General features: G+C 55.8%; 1 protein-coding gene across 2 annotated transcripts in view; it reads right to left on the reverse strand.

Moving 5' to 3' along the window:
• Window positions 1–1,134: 1,134 nt before the first annotated feature.
• The window catches only part of PREX1 (phosphatidylinositol-3,4,5-trisphosphate dependent Rac exchange factor 1), a 186,653-nt gene continuing 164,116 nt past the window's right edge, over window positions 1,135–23,671 (reverse strand). For both annotated transcript variants that reach the window (XM_060645492.3, XM_060645485.3), the window contains 15 exons: window positions 21,820–22,026; window positions 20,458–20,546; window positions 19,087–19,169; window positions 18,877–18,967; window positions 16,484–16,612; window positions 14,767–14,808; window positions 13,490–13,710; window positions 10,953–11,052; window positions 9,052–9,195; window positions 8,839–8,953; window positions 7,063–7,129; window positions 5,594–5,766; window positions 4,035–4,137; window positions 3,745–3,812; window positions 1,135–2,891 (listed from right to left, as the gene is read on the reverse strand). In XM_060645492.3, coding sequence (XP_060501475.2) covers window positions 2,849–2,891; window positions 3,745–3,812; window positions 4,035–4,137; window positions 5,594–5,766; window positions 7,063–7,129; window positions 8,839–8,953; window positions 9,052–9,195; window positions 10,953–11,052; window positions 13,490–13,710; window positions 14,767–14,808; window positions 16,484–16,612; window positions 18,877–18,967; window positions 19,087–19,169; window positions 20,458–20,546; window positions 21,820–22,026 — 1,675 coding nt within the window. In that variant the 3' untranslated portion in view covers window positions 1,135–2,848. The remainder of the gene's footprint in view (window positions 2,892–3,744; window positions 3,813–4,034; window positions 4,138–5,593; window positions 5,767–7,062; window positions 7,130–8,838; window positions 8,954–9,051; window positions 9,196–10,952; window positions 11,053–13,489; window positions 13,711–14,766; window positions 14,809–16,483; window positions 16,613–18,876; window positions 18,968–19,086; window positions 19,170–20,457; window positions 20,547–21,819; window positions 22,027–23,671) is intronic.

Below are 23,671 nucleotides of genomic sequence, written 5' to 3' on the forward strand. Positions count from 1 at the left end.
AACCTGTCATTGAAAGACACAGGGATCTCTCTCTGGGAAAGACCCAGTCTGGGCCTTGAGAGCATAAGCTCTGAAACGGGTTAGCTTGGAAGGAGTAGACGCTAAAAGAGAAGGCACGCTGGTCTGAAATGACAGAACTGGGTGTGGGCATCGTGGTTCAGGGGGTTCGCAAGGGCAGCTGGCTTCAGGGAGGGTACCTTAAGGGAGCCTTTCATAGATGTCAGTGTTTTCCAAAGTGTGGGAAAGGAGGAAAAGGCAGTAAGGAGGGAAGAGGGAACCATAAGAAGGAGCAGAGGGGAAGGGAAGGAAGAAAGGAGGGAGGGAGGGAGAGGGAGGCAGGCATAGGACAAGCCTAGGGAAACAGGCCTGCAGCTCAAATCCGGCCCAGGGGTTGAGATTTCTCTGGATGGGCAGACGGGAGCCAGGAAGCTTCATAAGGATGGGCAGGGCACGAGCAGGTGCCGTGAACCAGTCACAGCCCGAGACCCAGACAGGTCCGCGTGTGCATGCGCAGAGTCTGTGCTGGCATCTATTCTGATTGGCCCGTTTGCGGCAGCCTGGATCCCGATTGGCCGAGAACCAGCCTCTGTGTTGCGTGGACCTCCGACCCCACCCTAGATCCCAGATCCCAGATCCCAGATCCGAGACCGCGATGGGCCTCGCAGGCTGCAGCAGAGGGCAGCTCGGTAGCATCCCTCGCGGGAACCCTGACATGATACCCAAGAGAAGGCAAGGAATGCCTGGGAAAATTGCCACATTTTCCACCATCGCAGCGAAATGGAGCTCGGAATGGAAAATAAAGGTGAACTCAATATAAAAACCCCTATTGCCCTGGCACGGCTGAGGCACAGACCTACTATGCACTCTTGGGTAGCCCTCACCACTCTTCCCCTGCAAGAGAAAACATGTATTGTCCCCGTGTTAGAGGAGGAAATGGGTTCAGGGGGGGTAACGTCACTGTTGCGTGGAGGGGGGGGTGTCTCTGGCTCAAGGACTCCGACAGGATCGATGGGAACCGTCCCCAGTATGGTCTTCAAAGCACGAGCTCATTCCGCCGGCGACGCTGGCCACCCCGCCCTGCCCCTCACCACCAGAGTCAGCCCCAAAGGAACCCTCCACAGATCAAGATCTTTGTATTATAAACTGACTTTTAATAATAATAAAAAAATCTATCATGACTTTAATGAGAAGATCTGTACATTTTAAAGTAAACCAGTGCACAACACCCTTGCCCTCAGGGGCCCCTCTCCATTTCCCACCAGGGGGCTAAAGCCAGTCTTCATTTGTGTCCCTGCCACCTGGGTCCAGCAACAAGCCCACGTCTTGCCATCTCGGCCACAGTGGCAAGTGATGGAGGGTGGTCCCTGGAGGCCCAGGGGGCCAAGATGCTGGTGGGGCTTCAAGTCTCAGGGGCAGTGGGCAACCCAGACCTGATCTCACCCACCACACAAGGGTGGAGAATAGATATCCCCTCCCTTCTACCTCGGCTGGGGTTTCTCCCTGCTGGCACACACAAGCTAGAGGGGACAAACTGCTGAGGAGGTCCCAGTGTGGGTCCCTGTGCCCAGGAGGCGGGCAGGGTGACTTCCTGTCTCTCTGGCTGGCTGAGAAATCCCAAGTGCCCTGCTCTGAGCTAACATCAAAAAATAATAATAATAATAAGTTACAGAAGCCACCACCCAGCGTTTCCCAGGGGCCCTCCTACCTGCAGGACAGACACCTGTGCGGGACAGCATCTCAAGTGGGCGCTTCAACCCCCTCCCACCCCCAGCCCTGGTCCACCTGCCTCTCAAACCCTCACAGCCAGGCCGAAAGAGAGCAGAGTAATTCAAGCTAATATTGACCGGCTGCTGGAGAACTGAGGCGGGGGGGGGGGGGGGGGGGGGGGGGGGGGGGGAGGGAAGGGATCCTAGCCAACACCTGTGAGTGATACCTTAAGACCCTAATATTAAAAAAGATGAAATACTGACATTTGTTGGATTTTCAATAATTTAGTTTTCTCTTTTAGTAGAAGTGGGAAAAGTCATCAACACTACCTTATGTTGGTCCCCTGTTAGACAATATACCTTTCTTTGAGATTTAAAATGTCAAATATATAATTACACAACCCAGAAAAAAAAAAAAAATCTCGACGACACCAACAACATAAAAACCCCAAAACAAACCATAGAGAGTTCACGCCATATAAATACAGTCGGAGCAAATCTCGCGCCCAGGACTGGTGGCTCGAGTTCCAATGGCGGTGATGTCAGAAGCTGGTGTGGCTCTGGAGTATCCTCTTGGTGACAGGTGGTGTGCCCCGTCCCTCTGTCTTTCCTGGCAGAGGCCCGGCTTCTCCCAGTCCACCGAGCAGGTTAGTACAGGGTTAGGGGTGAACTGGCAGCTAAGGTGAGGAGGAGGAGGAGACACCGTGTGCCGCCTGGAATGTGGACTTAGAAGGAAACCAGGGGTTTCAAAAGTGCAGGTTGAACCATCCTGAGGGAGCTGGGTGCGCAGGCCTCCAGCTACAGCACCCGTGACATCCCCCCCTCCGTGTCCCGGGGACTTGTGGGCAGGAGCCCAGGTCCTGGCTGCACCCGTCAGTGAGCTCCGTGGGTCCCCGGCACCCCCTCGGGCTTCGGGCACAAGCGTGGAGAATGTGCCGGCCCAGGGCCGGCCGACCGGCCGGCTCATCGGAGAGCGGGGGCTCCGCTTGTCCACACAGGAGGTGAAGACGCAGGCTGACGGATCCTGGAGCAGGAAGGAGCGTCGCAGCCGGCTCTGCAGAAGGCCGGCGCGGCCCCCTGTGGCTTCCCAAAGCCCAGCTCCGGGGGGGACGCAGCCGAGCACCCGGCACCTGTCTGCACGTTCAGAGGTCTCCGTCCACCGGAGGCTGGCAGAGGCGGTAAAGCCTGGCGGAGACGGGTGAGGAGCCCCATGAGCAATGGCCTGGCCGCCCATTCTTTTTGAGCACATAATCCGCGCCCAAGGAACACAGCTCGACGGGTATAAAAAGATGCGGGGTGAAAACCCTCCACGCTGCTCGTGCTCCCCCCCCCCCCGGCTGTCTGGCCCCCTCCGGACCGGCAACGAGTTTGCAGACACAGACGCGTCTGCACGCGTGTGTTTGGGGGTGAGGATACGTGTGTGCGCGTCCGTGCACACGGCGGGAGCTTTCCCACGCTGGTGGTGGCAAACTAGCCACAGCGCTCCGCCCTTGGGAGTTTTTTCACAGATGGGGGGACCCTCTGCGGCACCACACGGGCGGCCCCCGGGTTCCTTCGCGTCTGCACCGGCAAGGGCCTGGGCTTCACCCTCAAGTAAGAGGGAGCCACTCGTGGGTCAGATCGGCTGTGGGGAGAATGATGGCAGGGGGACCGGACCGGAGGCCGCTGTGGTGACACAGGCAGGACAGAGAGGCAAGGCAGCACGGTGGTCAGCAGCTCGGCCCCTAGGACTCCGCTGCCAGGGCGCAGGGTCCCAGCTCCGCCATTTGCTAGCTGTATGACCTCGGACGAGAGACTTAACCTCTCTGTGCCTCAGTTCCCCCAGCTGCCGGCTGGAGAGAATGCTCACAAGGTTGTTGTTTGGTAAAGAAATAAGAACGCTGCCTGCAGTGGTATTTGTCACCCCCCCAAAGTGCGTCCCCATAAACGAGCGGTGGGGCCCCGCATGAACACCATGGGGGCTTCCCGGGGTGAGGCCAGGAGTTCGGCCAAGCCCGGTCCTGGCCTCCCAGAGGGTTTGGGGGGAGCAGCCACTCACCGCGGTGCACCCTGGGGCATCTGATCCTTGACTCGGAGGTTTTTGGCCAGAATCTCCACCCTGGGTCCCTGGGAAGAAAGAAGGAGGCTTGGGACCTGCCTCGACACAGAGTTCAGGGAGGAAGTGTGTGGGTGCAGGTGGGGTGGGGTAAGGGGAGTAACGGGAGGCCCCAGAAGCTGAGATCCGGGGCCCCGCCAGACGGGGAGAAGGTCCAGGTCTGGGGCCCTTCATGCCACCATGCCCTCAGCCCACGAGACCCCGAGAGTCCCTGGAGGGTGGGGCCACCTCACCTGCTTCCGCATGATGTCCGTGGCCTGCATGATGCACTTGGGCAACAGCCCGTGGCTCCGTGCCAAGACGGCCGCCTGCTCCAGGGAGACACTCAGGGTGCTCCTGCAGGGGAGGGGCGGGAGGGGCCGTCGCTGCCGGGCAGGCCTCATGCCCTGCTCTCTTGGCCTGAGAACTGCCCCACGTGCCCCCAGAAAACTGCTGGACTTGCTCCTTCCTCCTCAGGCGTCTTCTCCCTGAGAGGCCCCCCCAACCCCCCCGTCCCCTCCCCCATCCACCCCCCCAACACCCGCCCGTCTTTCCCCCCGACAGCCAGCACTCCCGCACACAGTAGGCGTTTTCCTGCTTTACTAAGGCGTCAGCTTCCTTTCGCCTGTTTTGTTCTCTGACACTCCCGACGGCCAGCTCAGAAGAGGACCTTGGTGAATAAACACTTGTTGGGGGAAACAACTGAAGTGATTCCCTTAATCGCTTGGCCTCCCAACTTGTCGACAGGACGTATCCGTTCGTCCCTCACGTCTGCTCTGAACAAGTCTAGAACGTGGGCACTGCAGCCAGACCCCCTGCACTCAAAGCTCAGCCACATAATCACTCTGTGGCCTTCAGCAGGTAAGCTGCCTTCTCCAGACCGGCTTCCTCAACCGCGAGACAGGGGCAGACCAGTATCGAGGTACTACTGACGTTCGGACCGGGGGACGTGGGGGGCTGTCCTGCCTCTGACCACTAGACGCCAACAGTGCCCTCCTCGCATCGGGACACGGTGCCAGGTGTCCCCTGGGGGGCAAAACCGCCCTCGACTGAGAACCCCTGGAAGAGGCCATATCACACCAGCTTGCTACAAAGAGGAAATGAGTTAATCCATTGACAACGGTGCTGCCCAGTACACAGCAAGCACTCGCGACGAGCATTTATTGAGCACCTGCTGTGTGCCAGGTGCTGCTCAGTGCCAGGCTAGGGCAGAGAAGCGAGACAAGTTCCTGCCCTCACAGAGCCGGCCGACACTGGGGGGGTGACTGGGCGTAAACTGGCACATAAGCCAAGCTCCCAGCGTGTGGGATGGTGGTGGGGCTGCTGAGGGGAGGAGGAGGGGAGGGGAAGGGGGGTGGGGGGCAGAGGGTGCGGTTTTAAACTGGGAGGTCAGGGAGTGTCTCAGAGAAGGTGACTCCCACCCCTGGGAACAAGGAACAGGGACAACGGGCAGAAAGTGGGGGAGTGTCCACGAGGCACGGAGGCCAGCTCCGCCCCAGCGAAGACCAGCGCGTTAATGGCGAACGGATGGTCAGGCAGAACCACCCTGCACAGGTGCTCATTCACACCGAGCACAGGTGCTCATTCACACCGAGCACAGAGAACCAGAGCAGGGCACCTAGGACCACGCAGCCCTGCAGTCCCGCTGCCCAGACTGAGGCTGAGAGGGAGGGCCAAGGCTGTGGCTGGGCCCAACAGGCAGGGCCAGAACCAGGATTCAGCCCCCCGGCCGCCTGCCTCCTCGCTCCCGGAAGCCCGTCCAGCACCCACCCCCCCCCCCCGCCCCCCCAACTCCAGGGTCACAGCAGCTCACCTCTGCATGCCTGTGCCACACATGGCGATCTGGCAAGCGCCCAGGCGGTAGCAGAGCTCCGAGGAGATGGGGATGAGGCCAGCGCCCAGGCTCCCACTGGCACCAGGTTTAGGGTGGACGAAGGACTTCATGAGGCGGCAGAGCTCATCCAGGGCATTGATGGGGCGTATCAGCTGTGAGGCACACACACACACACACACACACACACAGACCCCAGGGCATTGAGAGAAGGCCCCCACCAGCCTTGCTCCCCATCATTTCCCTCTTGCCCAGCTCTGTTATTGGAGCTGTCCTCCCGGCTCACCTCTCCAGGGGTTACAGCCCGGTTAACCTTCCATGACTCCTGCTCAAGGACCATCTGTGGCTCCCCATTGCCCCGCAAGCTGGTATTCAGTGTTTACACTACATTTCCAGCCTAGCCTTCCTACCTAATTCTTTCCACCTGCCCCAGTGTGCCCCTAACTAAGCCGGAAAGAAGTGCCCTCTCCTGTCCTCTCCCAACAGAGCCTTCCCGGGAAGGACCTTCCCTCCATCACCTGCGCAGGCACAAAATGGTGGTTTGCCAGTTCTCTCTGTGTCATCTTAATATTCTGCCAGCCAGACCACGAACTCCCAGAGGGCCGTGCCCACCAACTTCTCCGGGAGCCCCCAGCCTCCAGTCCCGAGGCCAGTACCCCAAAAGTGCCGTCAAATTCGAGGTCTGCCTGCGCCTGGGACGTGGGCAGAAGGCCTGGAGCACACGCCCTCGGAAGGGCAACTGTGACACGTGGGAATGTGGGCCGCACAAAGCCAGATCTCTCCATTTCTCAAGAAAAGCTAGAAGCCTCCATTTCACTGGAAAGCTTTTGATTTTGAAGTGCTGGCAATAGGGGCGCCTGGGTGGCTCAATCGGTTAAGCGTCCGACTTCAGCTCAGGTCATGATCTCACGGTTCGTGGGTTCAAGCCCCGTGTTGGGCTCTGGGCTGACAGCTCAGAGAGCCTGGAGCCTGCCTCAGATTCTGTGTCTCCCTGTCTCTCTGCCCCTCCCCTGCTCATGCTCTGTCTCTCTCTCTCTCTCTCTCTGTCTCAAAAATAAATAAACATTAAAAAAAAATTTCAAATGCTGGCAACAAATTTCAATCAAACAAAAAGACCACCACACGGCCACATCTGGTGGGGGCGGCTGCTGCAGAGACATGCTTGGGTAAACAAGGGAGAGAAGACAGGCACAGGTGCACCCATGCCAGCAGGGGGAGAAACATCTAAGGAATTCCGAGGTGGGTGGGGAGGAAGCTGGAACTCCTAGAACGGGGAAGGAGTTCTCCCAGGAGGGATATCCCTGGAGGGGGGACTACAGAGGCCTCAGGGGCTTCTCTGCCAGGATTCGTGCTGGGCTGGGACCCCGGGCCCCATCTGCTGCACCTTGACCCTGACAGCAGCCCGCAGCCCGGCCCAAGCTCCGCAGCAGGGTGAGGGAAGGGGGGCACACCTGGTCTATCTTCACCGCCGTCGTGCTGGCATCCGTAGGCAGGTTAGACCGTTCCAGGTAAAATGCCCTGAGAGAGAAAGATGGGGGTGGCGGTGAGGGCGGGGCCCCTACCCTACTGCGGCCGCTGCCCCTCTGTTCCCCCAAAGACTCACACTGGGAGCGCCTTGCACGGTTCTCCCCGTCCGGCCACCTGCTCCTCCAGCAGTGGGGGGTGGGAACAACAGGGGCCTCCTGCATACTCCCCCCCCCCACCCCGACAGGCACTCCTCAAATGCCACCTCTCCCTGCCTGCTGTCACAATCAGCACCCTGCCTCCCTACCGTCTATCCCCTTGCCCTACTGAGTCTCTCCTCTGAGCACTTCTCATCACTTAGCACATTACAGTGCTCTTCGTTTACTGGTATATTGCCCCTCTCGCCCTCTAGAAACAGGGCTCAGCCAAGTTTTTTCTGTGATGGGTCAGAACAGTAAGTGTTTCAGGCTGTGTGGACCAGACTGTCTCCATCAAGATGCTGCTCAGATCTGCTGCTGTAGCCCAGAAGCAGCCACGGACAGTACAGATGCAAAAGGAACGCGGCTGTGTGCTAATAAAACTTTATTGACAACGCAGGGCAACTGCTGCTCTAGAATCTGTGCTCCGTGAAGAACAGGATTTGTTTGGCCACTGCTGTCTCCTGAGGAGGCATCCAGAACAGAGCCTGGCCCACAAAAGCTCTCGATTAACACGTGCTGAATAAAGGAAGGGATGGATATGGGAATGCTCTTGGAGGCAATGTTTCAAATATTCAACAAATGGGGGTGCCTGGGTGGCTCAGTCGTTGGCGTGTCCAACTTGGGCTCAGGTCATGATCTCACAGTTAAGTGGGTTTGAGTCCCGAGTCAGGCTCTGTGCTGACAGCTCGGAGCCTAGAGCCTGCTTCAGATTCTGTGTCTCCCTCTCTCTCTGTCCCTCCTGTGCTTGCACGCGCACTCTTTCTCTCTCTCTCTCAAAAATAAACATTAAAAAATATATATATATTCAACAAACGGCACAAGACGGACTGATGGCATGGACCAATCCAAAGAGACACCAGTTGTAATAATACAGCTGGATGTTTTCCCTGAACAAGCAAACGAAAGCGTCACTCTCCCATCTCCAGATGGTGAAGCTGGGCCCCGAGACAGTAAATCCCGATCTCCTGATTTTCTATCTACCTTCTCCACAGGGGAAGAAGGTGAGGCAGAATTAGGAAGGAGCCGGGCCGGAGGGGTGGTGGTGAGAGCTGTCTCCCTGGGCCGGAAGCTTCCTTCTGGCAGATGTGGCCCCTGCTCTCCGCTTCTCTCTGGGGGTTTCTTTTGAGCAGGACCAAGGCCCTGGGGCTCACCCTCCTTCCTCCCAGGCTCAAGAAGGCCAGGACCCCTGTTCCAACTCCCACCCCACACGGAACGGAGTACGCAGCTCCTCTCAATTGGAAGAATCTGCTTTGAAGGGAAACAGACCCAGTTCAAAGCTCAGCTCAGCCACTGTCTACCAGTGCGACCTTGAGCAAGCTGGGTATGCTCTCGGGGCCTCAGTCTCCTCATCTGTGAAGTGGCTAGAGTGGCTTCCTGTGACTTCTGGGAGAATCTGCACAGCCCGTGTACACAGAGGGCCTAGCAGACAGCAGGTGCTTAAGAAAGGGTGTTTTGTGCGCTCCCACACTGGGGACCTGCCCGGTGCCTTACGTGCTAATGCCTGCCCTGCCACAGCAGTGCCCAGACTCCTGTCCCCAGCACGCAGCCCAGGCAGATACCTACCTGAGCTTGCGGTAATACTGCTGAACCTTCTCCAGGGACTGGGCGTTGATCTCCTGCTGCAAATCTTCCACAGCCTGGCTGGCTGGAGGGGGTGGCCCCTCCACATTCTCCAGAGCTATGAAGGAAAAAGCAGAAGAGCAGGTGGCCGGGTCCCGGCATGCTCAGAGGCCTCGGCTCCCCCCGCCGGGCCCCACCCGGCACCCCACAACTCACCCTTCGTGAACAGCACGGTGTGCAGCCTCAGGCTGCCTCCGCCCTCCAAGCGGGAGGGCAGCTTGGAGAAATGGTAGCTGTCGAGGAAGAAGACGACCTTCAGCGCCTGCCGGCTGCCCTCGATGTGGTGGAAGACGTTGGTGTCTGTGGGAGGGCACAGTGGGACAGGGCGGCTCACTCCCTGGGCCTGGGGGGAGCCCCGCTCTACTTTCGCCGGGCAGAGTGGCGTCCCCACACGTCCCCACTCTTACCACCTCCACGGAGTAGCCTCGGAATCTCCTGGCTCCCACCTTCAGGGAGGCATCCTGGGACCTCCCTGCCTGCCGGCCCTAGAGCACTGGTCAGCCCTCCCTGCCCTCCCTCCAGCGCTGGCCTCGGACAGCCCCGCCCTCCCGCACACAGGAGAGGAGCCTCTGACTTCTTTCCGCCTCCTTCCGCAGGTCCTGGTTTCCACCGCTTCGTTCTTAGACCTGGCGCGGGTTCTGCCCCCCTGGGGAGCGGCCAGGGTCCCCGGAGCTTCACCGCACACCTTGTACCCCTGACCTGGGAGCCCAGGGCCTCTACCTGGCAAGACCTACCCTCGAACAGGACCTGCATCTTATTTACACCCATAAGGAAGAGTTTATGGCAGGAGTGGCAAAATTATGGCATTCACACCCCATCCTGCAAAAATCACTAACCAGTCAACAGTTGCCCCTGAGCCCAACTCTGCCTGTGGACAGGCAGCCACTGCCAGTCAATTCCAGTTGGTACCTCAGAAGACACTTGCTGTCCATCTAGACTCCGGTCTGTGCATTTTGAACAGGATGACATCAGCCCCAAGGAGGTGGAAATTGATTCATGGATGGATGGATGGATGGATGGATGGATGGATGGATGGGTGTGTGGACAAATAGATGGATGGGTGGGTGGGTAGATGGGTGGATTGGGTAGATGGATGGATGGATTGGATGAATGGGTGGATGGATGGGCTGGCTGGCTGGTTGGGTGTGTGAGTGGACAGACAGATGGGAGGATGGGATGGATGGATGGATGGATGGATGGATGGATGGATATGGATATGGATGGATGGATATGGGTGAATGGATGGATTGGGTGGATGGATGCATGGATTCATCGATGGGTGAATGGATGGATCCACGGATGGGTGGTGGATGGGATGGATGGAAGGATGGATGGATAGGATTGATGGATGGGGGGATGGGATGGATGGATGGGTGGATATGGATGGACAGATGGATAAATTGAATTGATGGATGGGTAAACAGATAAATGGGTGAATGGATTGGATGGATGGATGGATGGATGGATGGGTGGATGGGTGATGGATGGGATGGATGGATGGATGGATGGATGCATGGGCTGTCTGGATGGGTGGGTGGGTGGACAGGTAAATGGGTGAATGGGATGGATGGATGGATGGATGGATGGATGGATGGATGGACAGACAGATGGATAAATTGAATTGATGGGTGGGTAAACAGATAAATGGGTGAATAGATTGGATGGATGGATGGATGGATAAATGGATGTGCAGGTGAAAGAGTAGGTGGGAAGGAGGGAGGGAGAAAGTCAGGGAAAAAATTATGGTATAAACCCTTACGAAATCTTAAGAAGTCTTCACTCCAAAGAAGTATCTCTAGGGCAGAATTTTAATAAAAATTGGGTATTGGCTGTTATTCCGAGAACTGTTGGAGATGACTGGGTTTATACAAAACGAAACCCCTCTTTCCATACATACCCCAAGGTTCGGCTTTGGGACTCATGTTGGGAGCAAGAGGTTTGAAAGTCCAGATCCGGTTTAACCTTGGGCAGCTGCCCTGGTAGCAGGGTGGCCCCAGAGCAGTCACCTCCATCCCAGAACCCCAACTCTCACAGTAGGGACGTTATGAATCACTCACTGGCCACGTAGTTCTCATCCATCTGTTTAAAGGAAAAGGTGACATTGTCCAGCTCTGACAGGGTCACCCAGATGTCCTCCAGCATGGTCCGTTCCTCCTTCTGTAGAAGGGAGACAGGGTGGAGGGGTCTCAGATGCCACCCCTATCCTGAGATTTCACTTCGAGATTCTGAGATTCAACTCTAGTCAGCACACCAGGCTGCGTGCCTACCAGGCACAGGGTCCTGCGCTGGGCTGTGCAGGGCTGGACGTGAAATTGCGTTTGCTCTAGGCTTATCCTGTACCTCCCGTGGTCAGAACCCATCTACGTTCTAATGTGCACCGGTCCATCTTAGCCATTTCAAGCGTAACACGCCCAACAAAAGTCCCCATTTTCCTTCCCACCTTCCTCCAACAGGCCCACTTTGGCGAAGCACACCAGCATTGGCCCAGGGGACCAAGCCCCCAACCTTTAAGGACTTCTCAACATCTCTCTCCCCTCACCCTATACAGATCACCAAGCCCCCACCAGCTCAGCCACCAGAACACTCTGCTGGCCCACCCACCGCCCCCCACCCCCCCAATGCCCCCAGTACAAGGACAACACCAACCTCTTTGCAGGTCTCCTTCTGCCACCCTCGCCCCCCAGCACAGGGCATGGATAACCTGGAGAGGCGGGGAGAGCCTCTGAACCCTCTCTCTACTCCCCGAATAGTCCCAAGCCCTACAGACGTGGCCAGCCTGATCTCCCAAACCATACCCAGCCTGCTCAGAGCCTTGGCACATGCTGTTCCCTCTGCCCAGAACACTTCCTCAGACCACCCAGCCCACCGCTGTCTCGGTACCCAGGTCTCGGCTCAAACATCCCCTCCCTAGAGAAGCTGGCTCTGACCCCTGAACCCAAAGAAACCCAGTCGCTTCCACAACTTCTGTAGAACTCTCCTCCTTTCCATCTCCCTTCAGTTAGCTTCAGACCCACAGTACCCAGCCCAGAGCCTGGCACATCATGGTGACTGATGAATTAATGCACTGGGCCCCATGTCCTCATCTGAGAAGAGGAAAGTGAGGGCTGGCTGTCCCAGCTGCCTTTCGGTCCCGCCAGGGGTGCTTTCGGGAACCAAATGTGAGTAGATCTCAGGCCAGGCAGACATTTGCATGCAACACTGGCCAGCAGAGGGCGCGCCTTGGCCACACTTTCCAGCCCAGCCTGGGACAATGCCCAGAGCTGGGCTCAGAGCTGCAGAGGTGGGGGGGGAGGGGGTGGGGAGCTCAGCCGAGGGCACATGGCGTGGAGGAGCAAACAGCACAGAGCAAGTGCCACTGCGGGCCGCATTGCTGGGGGTGTCAACTCCGGACACCGGCACCCCCAAAGGCTGAGAACTTGGCTCTGCCTCCTTGGGGCTGATTCCGAGCCCTGGCAGTGGACAGACAGGGGAGTCAGGGACAAAAGGGAAGATGCAAAGAAAGCAGGGTGCCCTAGGGGTTAACCGGGCTCAGAGTCAGACTGCCAGAGTTCAAACCTGACTCCCTGGACCTCGGCGTTCTCATCCTTGAGATGCGGATGGTAAAGGACCCACCTCAGGGCTACCGCAAGGATTAAAGGAGATGCTGTCTGCACCAGGGAATCTCACCCGACTGTTCCAAAAGCAGGCTCTCCGACCTCCCCGTTTCCATTCTTGCCCTTCCATAGTCTCATCCCCACCCAGCAGCATGGGCGATTCATTAAGCGTAGACGTCAGACCCGGGTCCGTCCTCTGCTCAAAACCCTCCCGGGGCTCACAGCCACCCAGGAACAGCCAAAGCCCCTACCACAGCCTGGAAGACCCTGCACAGTCTGTCGCAGTTAATTCTCAGGACCCCCCTCCCCCACCCTCCCCCGGTTCCCTCTGCTCCAGCCATACTGGGCACCCTGTTCCTCAGACACTGCACGCAAGCTCTTGCCTCAGGGCCTTTGCACCTCCTGTTCTTCGCTGCCTGGAAGCTTCCTCCCCATATCCTCATGGCTCACTCCCCCGCCTCCTTCGATTCTTAGTCAGAGGTCACTTTGTCAGTGAGGGCTTCACTGGCCACCTTCCTGCCCCCTTCCGTGTTTTTCTCCTTAGCCTTTATCATCACACGCAGAGGTGGCGCTGCTGACATTTAGGGCCAGGTTATCTGTTGGGGAGGGGCATCCTAAGCACTGTAGAAGGTTTAGCAGCATCCCCAAGCCCGGACGCCGGAAGTACCCACCTCTTCCCTCAGTTCTGACAACCTAAAATACCTCTAGACGTCACCAAGTGTCTCCCAGGAGGTACACTTGCCCTGGTTAATTGAGGACCACTGGTCCGTATCGTTCATCTCACTTAGTTACGTCTGCCCCTCCCCCACCAGGATTTAAGATTCTCGACTACAAGGGCACGGTTTTGTTCGCTGCTGGATGCCCAGCGCCCGTAACGGTGGCACACAGTAGGGGCCCAATGAGTGCCGAACGCACGGCGAGGTGCGCGAGAGCCCGGGGCAGCAAGCGAGAGCTCTCCTGTACCAAGTTCCGGAAGGCACCGCCTCGCCCCCCTCACTCACCACGGCAGCCGGCGACAGCAGGGACTGGCAGTGCAGCAGGACTCCGGTGGCCGCCACCTGCTCCAGCCACTTGCGGCTGGCGTCCCGGCTGCTCTCCTCGTACTCGCCGTTGTTGTTGTAGCGGTAGCTGAGGGCCGCCAGCAGCTGCTCAGAGAAGGTGCACACGGCGGCCACCAGGGCCTGGCAGAAGACGGCGTCCCTGCGCAGCTGCAAATCCGTGTCTGGGGAGAGGGCAGGGCGGGGGCCCCGCTGGGCTGGGCGCTCCCGGGCCATCAGCAGGCTCCCGTCCCAAGGCCCGGGGGGCCCAGAACCGACCCCCGCCAGCGCCCCCCTCGGGGCCCAGCCTGCCAGAAGTTAATTAATCCCGGCAAAAAACGCCAACGTCACAGAACCCAATTCTCTGAAGAGCAGGCCAACTGGCCAAAAAACTCAATTAGCTCAATGATCCATCCACCTGTCTCTTCAAAAAAAAAACACACAACTTTTTCTTAAGGCTTTCCCAAAACCCTCACCCCGCGTGTCGGGGATTTCTCTGCCCTGAGAACGACAGTGACACCAAGCATTGCCACCAAGAGCCATGTTTCAAGAAAGGCAGTTGAGCATGTTCTCTGTTTCTGAGCAGAACGCCTTCTTCCTTCCCCCCGCCCCCACCCTGCCCCTGCTCTGGACATGGTTGGCAGAACTGGCCAGTTTCGATCAACCAGTTGTGCGGGATCCCAAACTTCTGGAAAAGACCCTTTTTGATCACTGGCTTCTGCCAACTGGGTTTCAGTGACCAATTTTTACCTAGACCCCATTGTAGCTGCCCTTTGGCTGAGACTTTCTGGAAAGAAGGGAGGGACAGAGAACACCTCCAACCGGTCCGCCCCCCCCCCCCCCCCACCGCCAACCAGCCCCCTCCTCCTCCCCACTGTCTGCCGGGTAGGGACTCCCAGGCTGGGGCTGAGGGCGCTACAGACAAGGAGCCTCCCTACTCATCACCCTCCATCCCATGTCTTCATCCAGATCCAACCAGGCCCGGGATATGGCCAGAGACAGGGCTCCCAGCTCCAGGGCCCTGAGGCTTATCGCCTGGGCACAAGAAGACGACGTGAGGTCTCCGTGGTTCTGAGAGGCGCTAGGGGCCACGAAGTTGCTTTTCCCCCGTGCAGGCCCTGACGACCATGGGAAAGCCAACACGGGCCGGCAGAAGAGGCCTCCCTGCGCCGAGGGCAAGATCACTCCTGCCAGGACGGCCTCTCCCGGACACGCAGACGTCGCCCCTCCAAAGCCCTCACCTGTGCATTTCAGCAAGGCCAGGAGCAGCTGGTTTTTCCCATCTGGAAGGAGAGGGCAGAGCAAGGACGGGCTGAGAGGAGTCGGCAGAAGGGCCCTCCCCACAGCCCCGGTGCTCGGACCCTCTGCGGTAAAGCCCTGGGTGCTAAAGAAGCTTGTGTCGAATGGATTCCAGAAACCCCCAGACACCCAGGGGACGGAACCCCAACCGGCAGCTGCACCTGTCTACACGTGCCCACCAGAAAGAGGCCGAAACCAGCCCCTCCAACTTGTGGGCTCAGCCCAGGAGCCTGGGACACGCACGTGGGCACACAACTCACATGTGTGCCTACACACAGGTGCCTCCTTGGCCACTTAGGCACATTTAGGGCCCTGCACGTGCCCGGACAAAGCTCAGGCCTTCCAGAGACAGAAATAACGTCATCCTCTCTTTCCTTCAGAAAGAGGCTCTCAGGCCCAGAGGGGGCTTACAAGAAAAACCAGAAAGGCCTTCAGAGTTGGCCTCTTAAGATACCTTCTGTCCTGGGGCACCCGGGTGGCTCAGTCAGTGAAGCGTCCGACTCGATTTCGGCTCAGGTCACAATCTCACAGTTTTGTGAGTTCAAGTCCCACGTCTACACTAGCAGCTCAGAGCCTGCTTGGGATTCTCTCTCTCTCCCCCTCTCGCTCTGCCCCTCCCCCACTCATGAGGTCCTGTCTCTCTCAAAATAAGTAAATAAAAACGTTAAAAGAAAAAAAAAGAAGAAGAAGAAAGATACTTTCTGTCCTGGAGAGGCCCAGGGCACCTGGCTGGTGTGGTGAGAACAGCAGCAGCCACAGAGACATTCATCCCCTGGGGACTCACCGTGCACCACGTGCTGAACGAAGCACCTTATCTGTAGTGACACTTAATTCTCAAGACAACACGTGAGGGAGGAGGCACCATGAGCCCATTTTACATGTGAAGGCACTGAGGCACAGAGAAGTGTAAGACTGTGCCGAGACCACAGAGCCCCGAGTGGAGAGTCCACGCTGCTAACCGATTACAGTTGGGAAAACAGGCCAGCTCGGGGCCAACGCCAACTTCCAACTCAGAGGCTGCTGTTCCTGGGGGCGGTGGCCCTGAGGCCTAGCACCTCCTGCCGTCCTGGGGTCCCTCCAATCCAGGAGGCCCAGGCTGAAACGCTGCCGAGGGCCAGAGAGGTGAGGTCCGACGCGTGAGGCAGACACCAGGCCGCAGGGAGTGTGGTGAATGACCCCCTGCGCCCCTCATCTCTAGCCGTGCGTGACTGTGGGACTGCAGGCCTTGACTGCCAGATCTTCTGATGGTGCAAGAGGGAATTCTAGACTTTCATGTGAGATCTCAGATTATGAATGCTGGCAGTAAATTCACATTTTTTAACGCTGTAGCATCTAAACCTACCTGTGGGCCCCTAGCTTGTGACCTCAATAACAAATAAAAGGAAGCCACGCTTTTGGAGGCCGAGAAGAAAACCAGTTCAGCCTTCTCGGCCTCCTAACTGTGCAAGGAAGCCTGGGGCACCCAGGACCCGCAGCTCCCGGGTCAAGTGCGCACGAGGCCCAGTGCCAGGATACTCAGCCGAGAAAGGGGCACCCACTCTTCTCGTTCCCCTGGGCATGGACAGACATGGGACACGGAGACTGACTCACTCCTGACCTTTCTGCGTTCACCACGTTCAGAACTGAAGGCCACAAAACAACTTTCCCCGCCCAACCAACCTTCCACATATCTCTGAATGTTGTCCACCAGGGTCTTGATGGAGTTGGGGAGGTTCCAGGGGTCCTCCTGGATGCTGATCTGGATCAAGCTCCGGCCGCGAATTGTACACTCTTCTTTCTGTTTGAACTCTGGGGCACGAAAGGGACAGAGGTAGCATTGAAGAACGATGGCACAAAGGCCTCCGTCCCGTCACCAGATTCCAAAGCTCAGAACCCTAAGTCAAGGATGCCGGCAGGACCCTTGGGAATATTAACTGGTCCACGGAAGGCAAATCCATGGTGAGTGTGCTACGATTCATAGTGCTGCACTCGTGGCAGACATCACTAATCCACCTCAGCACTTCTTCCTGCTCATCTGAGCCTGCAGCTCCTCACAGCTGTCACCAATCCAATGCAGACATTACAAATCAATCACTGCATCCTTTTCTCCCAAGCCTGGACATAGACACAGAACAATTCTCAGGTACAGCCTCCTTGCAGCCACAGCCAGTCGAGCTGGCACACGAGTTATAACCTGGTCTACCCTTTTCCATACAGAGAGGGAAGCCCTCACAGACCGACTTGCCTGGAGTCCCACAGCTGGGTAACGACAGAGATGGGATTTGAACCCGGCCCCAGCAGGGCTATTCAAAGGCCAGGCCTCTGTCCCTTGGCCTCTTCCCTGCTATGAAGTCTCAGATTTCTTGAGATCTTAGTGGTTTCTCTCAATGTGACATTTCTGCTTTTTGAGGCTCATCCCCTGGGAGAGGTGATCATGAGGCAGAAGGAAGGGCAGGGGAGCTAGGGCACCGCCTCACCGCTTCCTACTCTTACTTAGGAGCAACCGTCTGCTTCTTTTCCTATGTCCTGCACTCAACCAGGAGCTCCTTCAGGTCAGAGGCACTGTCACATTCATCTCAGGGTCTCGAGCACCCAACGCAAGGCCTGGCACAAGCTGGTTCTTGGGAATTAGCTAGTGGACGCATGGATGGATGGATGGATGGATGGATGGATGGGGAGTAGGGGAGCGGACATGTAGATGAGTGGCTGGCTGGCTAGACAAACGAATGGACAGTGGGTGGGTGGGTATATGGACGAGTGGGTAAGTAGGTACAGAGATGGATGGGTAGGTGAGTAAACAGGAGGAGAGGCTGATGTGAGGACATAAATGTCGAGTCCTTTTCTCTCAATCGTTTCAAGAATAAACTGCCAATTTGGTGCTGGTAAATCCTCACCACTCCTTCAACTCACCGACCCCTCTCACGGAAGAACAAAGAGCTGTGGGCAGGCCTCAGTGACTAATGACAGTTTAATCACATTTTTGGTTGATGCTTCCATTGGGTTTAGCATTATGGTAATCACTACTTTATGGCATGTTATACTGGTTTTCCACACATAGAGTTTAGGTAAGTTCCTTAAAAATTAAATTAAAAAAAAATTTTTTTTAATGTTTTTATTTATTTTTGAGACAGAGAGAGACAGGGCATGAGCAGGGGAGGGGCAGAGAGAGAGGGAGACACGGAATCCGAAGCAGGCTCCAGGCTCTGAGCTGTCAGCACAGAGCCCGACGCGGGGCTCGAACTCACGGACTGTGAGATCATGACCTGAGCCGAAGTCGGACGCTTAACCGACTGAGCCACCCAGGTGCCCCCAAAATTAAATTTTTAAAAGGGAAATACTTGGGATGCCTGGGTGGCTCAGTAGGTTAAGCATCCGACTCATGATTTCGGCTCAGGTCATGGTCTCAGGGTTCGTGCGTTCGAACCCACACCGGGCTCTGTGCCGACAGCACGGATCCTGCTTGCGATTCTCTCCCCCCGTCTGTCCCTCCCCTGCACACTCTCGGTCTCAAAAATAAACAAACATTTTAAAAAATAAATAAAAGGGAAATACTTTTCCAAAAAATGCATGTCAATAATAATAAAGACAGTATGGTGTTTAAACTTGTGAACGTGTAGGTAGGATCTGTGAGCACGGTCTAAGATGATGCAGGTGGGGACTGGGTGCGTGAAGCATGGCAAACTGCACCAGTCCTTCCCCTCATGTTACGAATGGGCAGGTGGAAGCCCAGAGAGGCTCAGGGACCAGCCCAGGGGTCCGCAAACTTTTTCTGCCAAGAGCCAGAAAGGAACCGTTTCAGGCTTTGCGAGGCATACGGCCTCTGTTACACACAGTCTGTCTTTATTTTTACAACTCTTCGTTAAAAACAAAACAAAAAGTCATGCGCAGCTCACAAAAACAAAGCAGGCTGTGGTGGGTGTGGCCCAGGGGCTGAGCCTGCTGAAGGTTCAGAGCCAGGGGGCAGGAGAGGGACGAAGCGGGGACTCTGACCCAGGTGTCCCGCCCCCACAGCACGTGGTCTCCCTGTTCGGTGCCAGACACCCTTCCCAGCCCAGGGGCTCCTCTCTGCTCACCTTGCAGGCTGTGGTCCATGGGGAAATGCTTGGTCTCTTCAAAAGCTCTGCTCATGACTGGCCCCTTGAGGAGTGTGTGGATGGAGTCCACCTGGGAGGCAGGAAGTTCCGGGTCAGTCTGGCCCCTGCCCCAGCTCCTGGCTTATCTGTCCTCACTAGGGGTGATGGGAGGAACCCAAGGTCAGGCCAGGGGTGGGACAAAGGTCCTACCTGGTTAAAGAGATGCTCCAGACAACCGTGAAGCTTGTCCTGCTTGTCTGACGGGATCCGCATGTCACAGGGCAGCTCGTCTCCTGGAAGAAGGAAGAAGCCGTGGCCGTCAACCATTCCCGCCCCATCCACACCTTTCCAACCGCTTTCCCAAGAAGGCGGTATAGCAGCAGAGCTCCAAAACCCAAGGCGGGTTTGGAGTCTGATAGACTCATATCCTGGCTGTGTGGCACTGGGCAACTCACTTGACCTCTCTGAGCCTCAGTTTCTTCATCTGCAAAACAGACAATAGCAACTCAAGTATCAGTATCACACAACGGCAACAAACCACTGCTGTTATTCTGTTCTGCAGAGAAGGAGACAGGGGGCCAGACCAAAGGAAGTGGATCCCAAGTCCCTGGATTCATCCCCCGGCTGCTTCAGTTAAACCAGCTGCCACATGCAAGCTCCCGCCTAAAACCTCCCCAGGGACACTTTCTGCGGCTAAACATCTTATGTGATGAAACATTTATCTCAAGTTCAGCAATATCGTCAAATTTACTTGAGCTTCTTTTCTTTCTTCTTCTGTTAGGCTGAAGTGTAATTAAAATTAAACTTTTGTGCATAGACCAGCTCTGGAAGAGCACAGAAGACAGCAGGGACAGTGGGAGACTGGGAACCAGGGGCCGGGTGACAAGGACGGGAGAGAGACTTGTCATCACCCACCCTCTGGTGCCTTCTGAAATAGGAACCAGATGGGTGTGTGACCTGTTCACAAAATAAAAATCGTGAGGGCTAAGATGAACTAAAATAAAAACGACCTTCAGTCTTTCGGCAAAAGCTCTGAGTACAGTCTCATCTAACCTATAAACTATTATTTATGTGTGTGTGTCCATCCGGCCATCCATCCACCTGTCCATGTGTGAAGAAATACGTGCTCACTGATGATCTCCAAATACCATTGATGGTCACTTCTGGGTGGGGGGGGGGGGGGGGTGCCTCTAACTTACTTCCATGAACTTCTTTTGATGAACTTTTGTGGGTCATTTGAAAGGTTGGTTTGAGCATGTGTCATTTCTATGGAGACCATCAGGTCCCCCTACTTGAGTGACCTCAGAGCGGCCATCATAATCTGTCACTGCATCATGAATGCTTCATGCGTTCTGTGTCTGTGACATTCATGGAGAACGTCTGCTCCAGGGGCACTAGGGTCTTTGTCTTTCCATTCACTGTGGATGTCCCAGAACCCAATAGGTGCTCAATAAACAGACGCTGGCTAAGGGAATGGAAGGAAATACACTACCACGCTATGCAAAATAATATGAAATCTAATAAAATAAAACAAAACAAAATCCCGGCGGAGAGATCGCTCCCCTGGAGCACTGCACTCACCAGACCCCATCTCGTCACTGCCCAGGTAGGAGCTGTTACTTCTCACGCTGGTGTAGGACAGGACAGAGTCCCGGTTGCTGTTACATTCACTGCAGAGGAGCAGAGAGGAAGGGCGGAGTCACCCTCCAGATCACACCTTCTGGTCCCAGCTCCCCAAACCCACTTGCCAGAGTGTAAACAAAACCCTGGGCCCCTCGACCACCGGTGCCAGAGCCGGGGGAAGACCGTTCTCGTGGGTTTTCCGTGTCTGACGGTGGGGAAACACGTGTAGGCCCCAGCACAAAAACATAGCAACAGCAGGAGGACGGGGAATCGTGCTTCCAAGGGATGTGCTTGGAGGGGCTGTATGCCACGTCTGTCACTCCTCCCGTGGGACAGCCTTGTCCCTGGACACCCCTGCAGGTGCCACACCTGGCCCACGCAGCTCCACGTCCCCTCCCCAGCCCGGCTACAACCTCGCGAGGGCGGAGAGAATCCCAGGAGCTCAGAAGATACCAGGAAATGAAAAACCACAGTCCTGAATTCTTTCCTTCACCTGTTTGACAACTAAAGGAACAAACCAGAGGACCCAAAAACGTAAGAATGAAAATCCTGGACAATGGACATGAGGCTCCAGGGACACAAAGTGCCCAGTTAGGCAGAAACACAACCAGTGGATCCCTGGAGACGGAAAGAATATGAACGAGGATGGAGGCAAAGGGTTTTCTGGGGAAATCCCACCGGTTCTGTGTCTTCTGAAGCACCTCTAAGATTCCACTTTCCTCGCAACGGCCAATCGTTACACAACCTTTCACTGGAGACCACAGTGCTCGTTCGCACGAGGTAAGAAATTCCATTTTCCCGCTGTACAGCTTATGATAGGAAACTAAGTTTACAGTCTTACTTAATTAACCCTCTAATTAGGACTTCGCTGATCTGGTTATAAGTAACTTCAGCAGTAGAAAAACCATTCGGATTCTCTCAGAGTTAGGAGGGGGAAAAAAAAAAAACAACTAGTATCTCCCTCCTTGGATCAAGTAAAAATAAACGGTGTTTATTGCAGAAACCATATGTCTCACGTTGAGTTTTAAAACACACCGCAGACTTTGACGTTTTCTTTGCCCACATTCTGTCAACAAGCGCAGAGCAGAACGGAGGCAGAACAGGTGGACGGAGACCCCGGGGGGCCAGGCCCTGAGACGCTGGCCTCGGGGAGGAGAGCCAAAAGGGGTGTCAGGGATGGCCCCCCCCAGAACCGAACGGGTGAGAACCGTGCCCTCTCCCACCGCTTCCTGGCGAATGTCCCGCCAATTCCGACTTCCCATGGATCAGTGCACATCACACCCCACGCGGTCCCCCCACGATGCCCACGGCTGTCCCCACCTGTAGGAGTCGCGGTAACTCATGGTGTCATGGCCTGAGTCCTCCTGATCTTCCTCAGACACCTTGAAGCAAACCTTCTTGATGCCCCCGTGGTCGGCCCTGTCCATCTCGCTCTCCTCGCTGACCAGCGGGGGGGATGAGGCCTCCTCAGCTACAGGGGGATCACAAGAGCCCCTGGAGGGGGGCTCTGTGATGGTGGACAGCAACCTGTTGGGGCGAAGGATGTAAGCCTAAGGGCGCAGGCCCACGGCCTCACCTGCCTCCACGGAGGCCCCAGGTAAGGCCCTGACCCCTGGCCTCACCTTTGACCCTAAGCACAGAGAGCCATCAACTGCTTCCCACCCCTTCCCTGAAAATCCCGCCAGTAACTCTGCAGATACACATCCACTGCCCTGCCTGCAGGGGGCGTGAGATACGGCGGGCGGGGGGCGGTCTTTATTTTCCATGGGGAAGCCAGAGAAGGCTTAAGAGCCCAGAACAGGACTGGGAAACTGAGCATGAAAGGCCCAGAGAGCCAACCTCTTCGACTCAACTCTGCTGCTTTGGTGGGAAAGCGCCACAGACGAGACGCAAACAAATGGGTACGGCTGCATTCCAATAAAACTTTATTCAAAAAAACGAGCAGTGGGGCGCCTGGTGGCTCAGTCGGTGAAGCATCTAACGTTGGCTCAGGTCGTGATCTCGTGGCTCGTGAGTCCTAGCACCACACTGGGCTCTGTGCTGACAGCTCGGAGCCTGGAGCCTGCCTCAAGATTCCCTCTCTCTCTCAAAACTAAATCAACATTTAAATGAATGAATGAATGAATGAATGAATAAATAAATAAATAAATAACAAGGAGTGGGCTGGGCTAGATTTGGCCCACAGACCATAGTCTGTCAGTCTCTGGCACAGAATATAATGGTTAAGAGCATACGGTTTTAAATCAGACAGGCTCCAGGACCATTTCCTAGCTCAGAGACCTAAGGCGACTATTTCACCTGAGACTCAATTTCCTCATCTGTAAAATGGAGTAATGTCAGTATCTATGTGCTAGGCTGCTGTAAAGATTAAGGGACTTAAGATATGTAACATGCTTAGAAAAGCCTCTGGCACCTTACAAGTGATCATTAAACCCTGGCTGATATAATCCTACTCCAAGTCAATTAAGGCCAGTATTATGAATAGCCCCATGTTACAGGTGAGGAAACCGAGGTTCAGAGAGGTTAAGTGACTAAGTCACACGGCTATTAAGTGACGGGGCCAGGATTCAAACCCGTGCCCCCTATCTCCAGACCCTACGCTCTTTTTCCTTTATCATGGACGATTTCCAACATACACAAAAGCCGGAGGAACAGTACGATAAACCCAGGTACCCAGCGGCTAGCCATGACAATGGCAACTCAGGGGCCACCTTTGTTTCCTCAGTCTTTCCCACGGCTTTTGCTTTCGCTGGAGTATTTAAAGTAAATCTAAGGTGTCATATAATTTCCCCCATAAATACTTCCATATGCGTCTCTAACACAGAAGGACTTTCTTTTAAAGCAACGTTCTCAACTACCCCCCACCCCTCGGAAACATGTAACAATTTGGCATACTTCCTGAAGGGCAAACATTTAGCAATGTCCAGAAACATTTCTATTTGTCACAAGTGAAGTGGGGGACAAGGGTGGGGGCACTATCGGCCTCCAATGCGTACAGAGCAGGGATGCCCCTAAATATTTTACAGCACACGGAACAGCCCCACGAAAAGAATAATCTGGCCCGAGATGTGAACAGTGTCAAGGCTGAGAAACCCTTTTCTAAGCACAACCAGACTATCATCGAACCTAACAGAATTTCTAATTCCTTAACACCATCTAGTACCATCCACAT

The sequence above is a fragment of the Panthera onca genome, chromosome A3, assembly GCF_046562875.1.
Source record: "Panthera onca isolate mPanOnc1 chromosome A3, mPanOnc1 haplotype 2, whole genome shotgun sequence".
In the NCBI taxonomy this organism is placed as follows: domain Eukaryota; kingdom Metazoa; phylum Chordata; class Mammalia; order Carnivora; family Felidae; genus Panthera; species Panthera onca.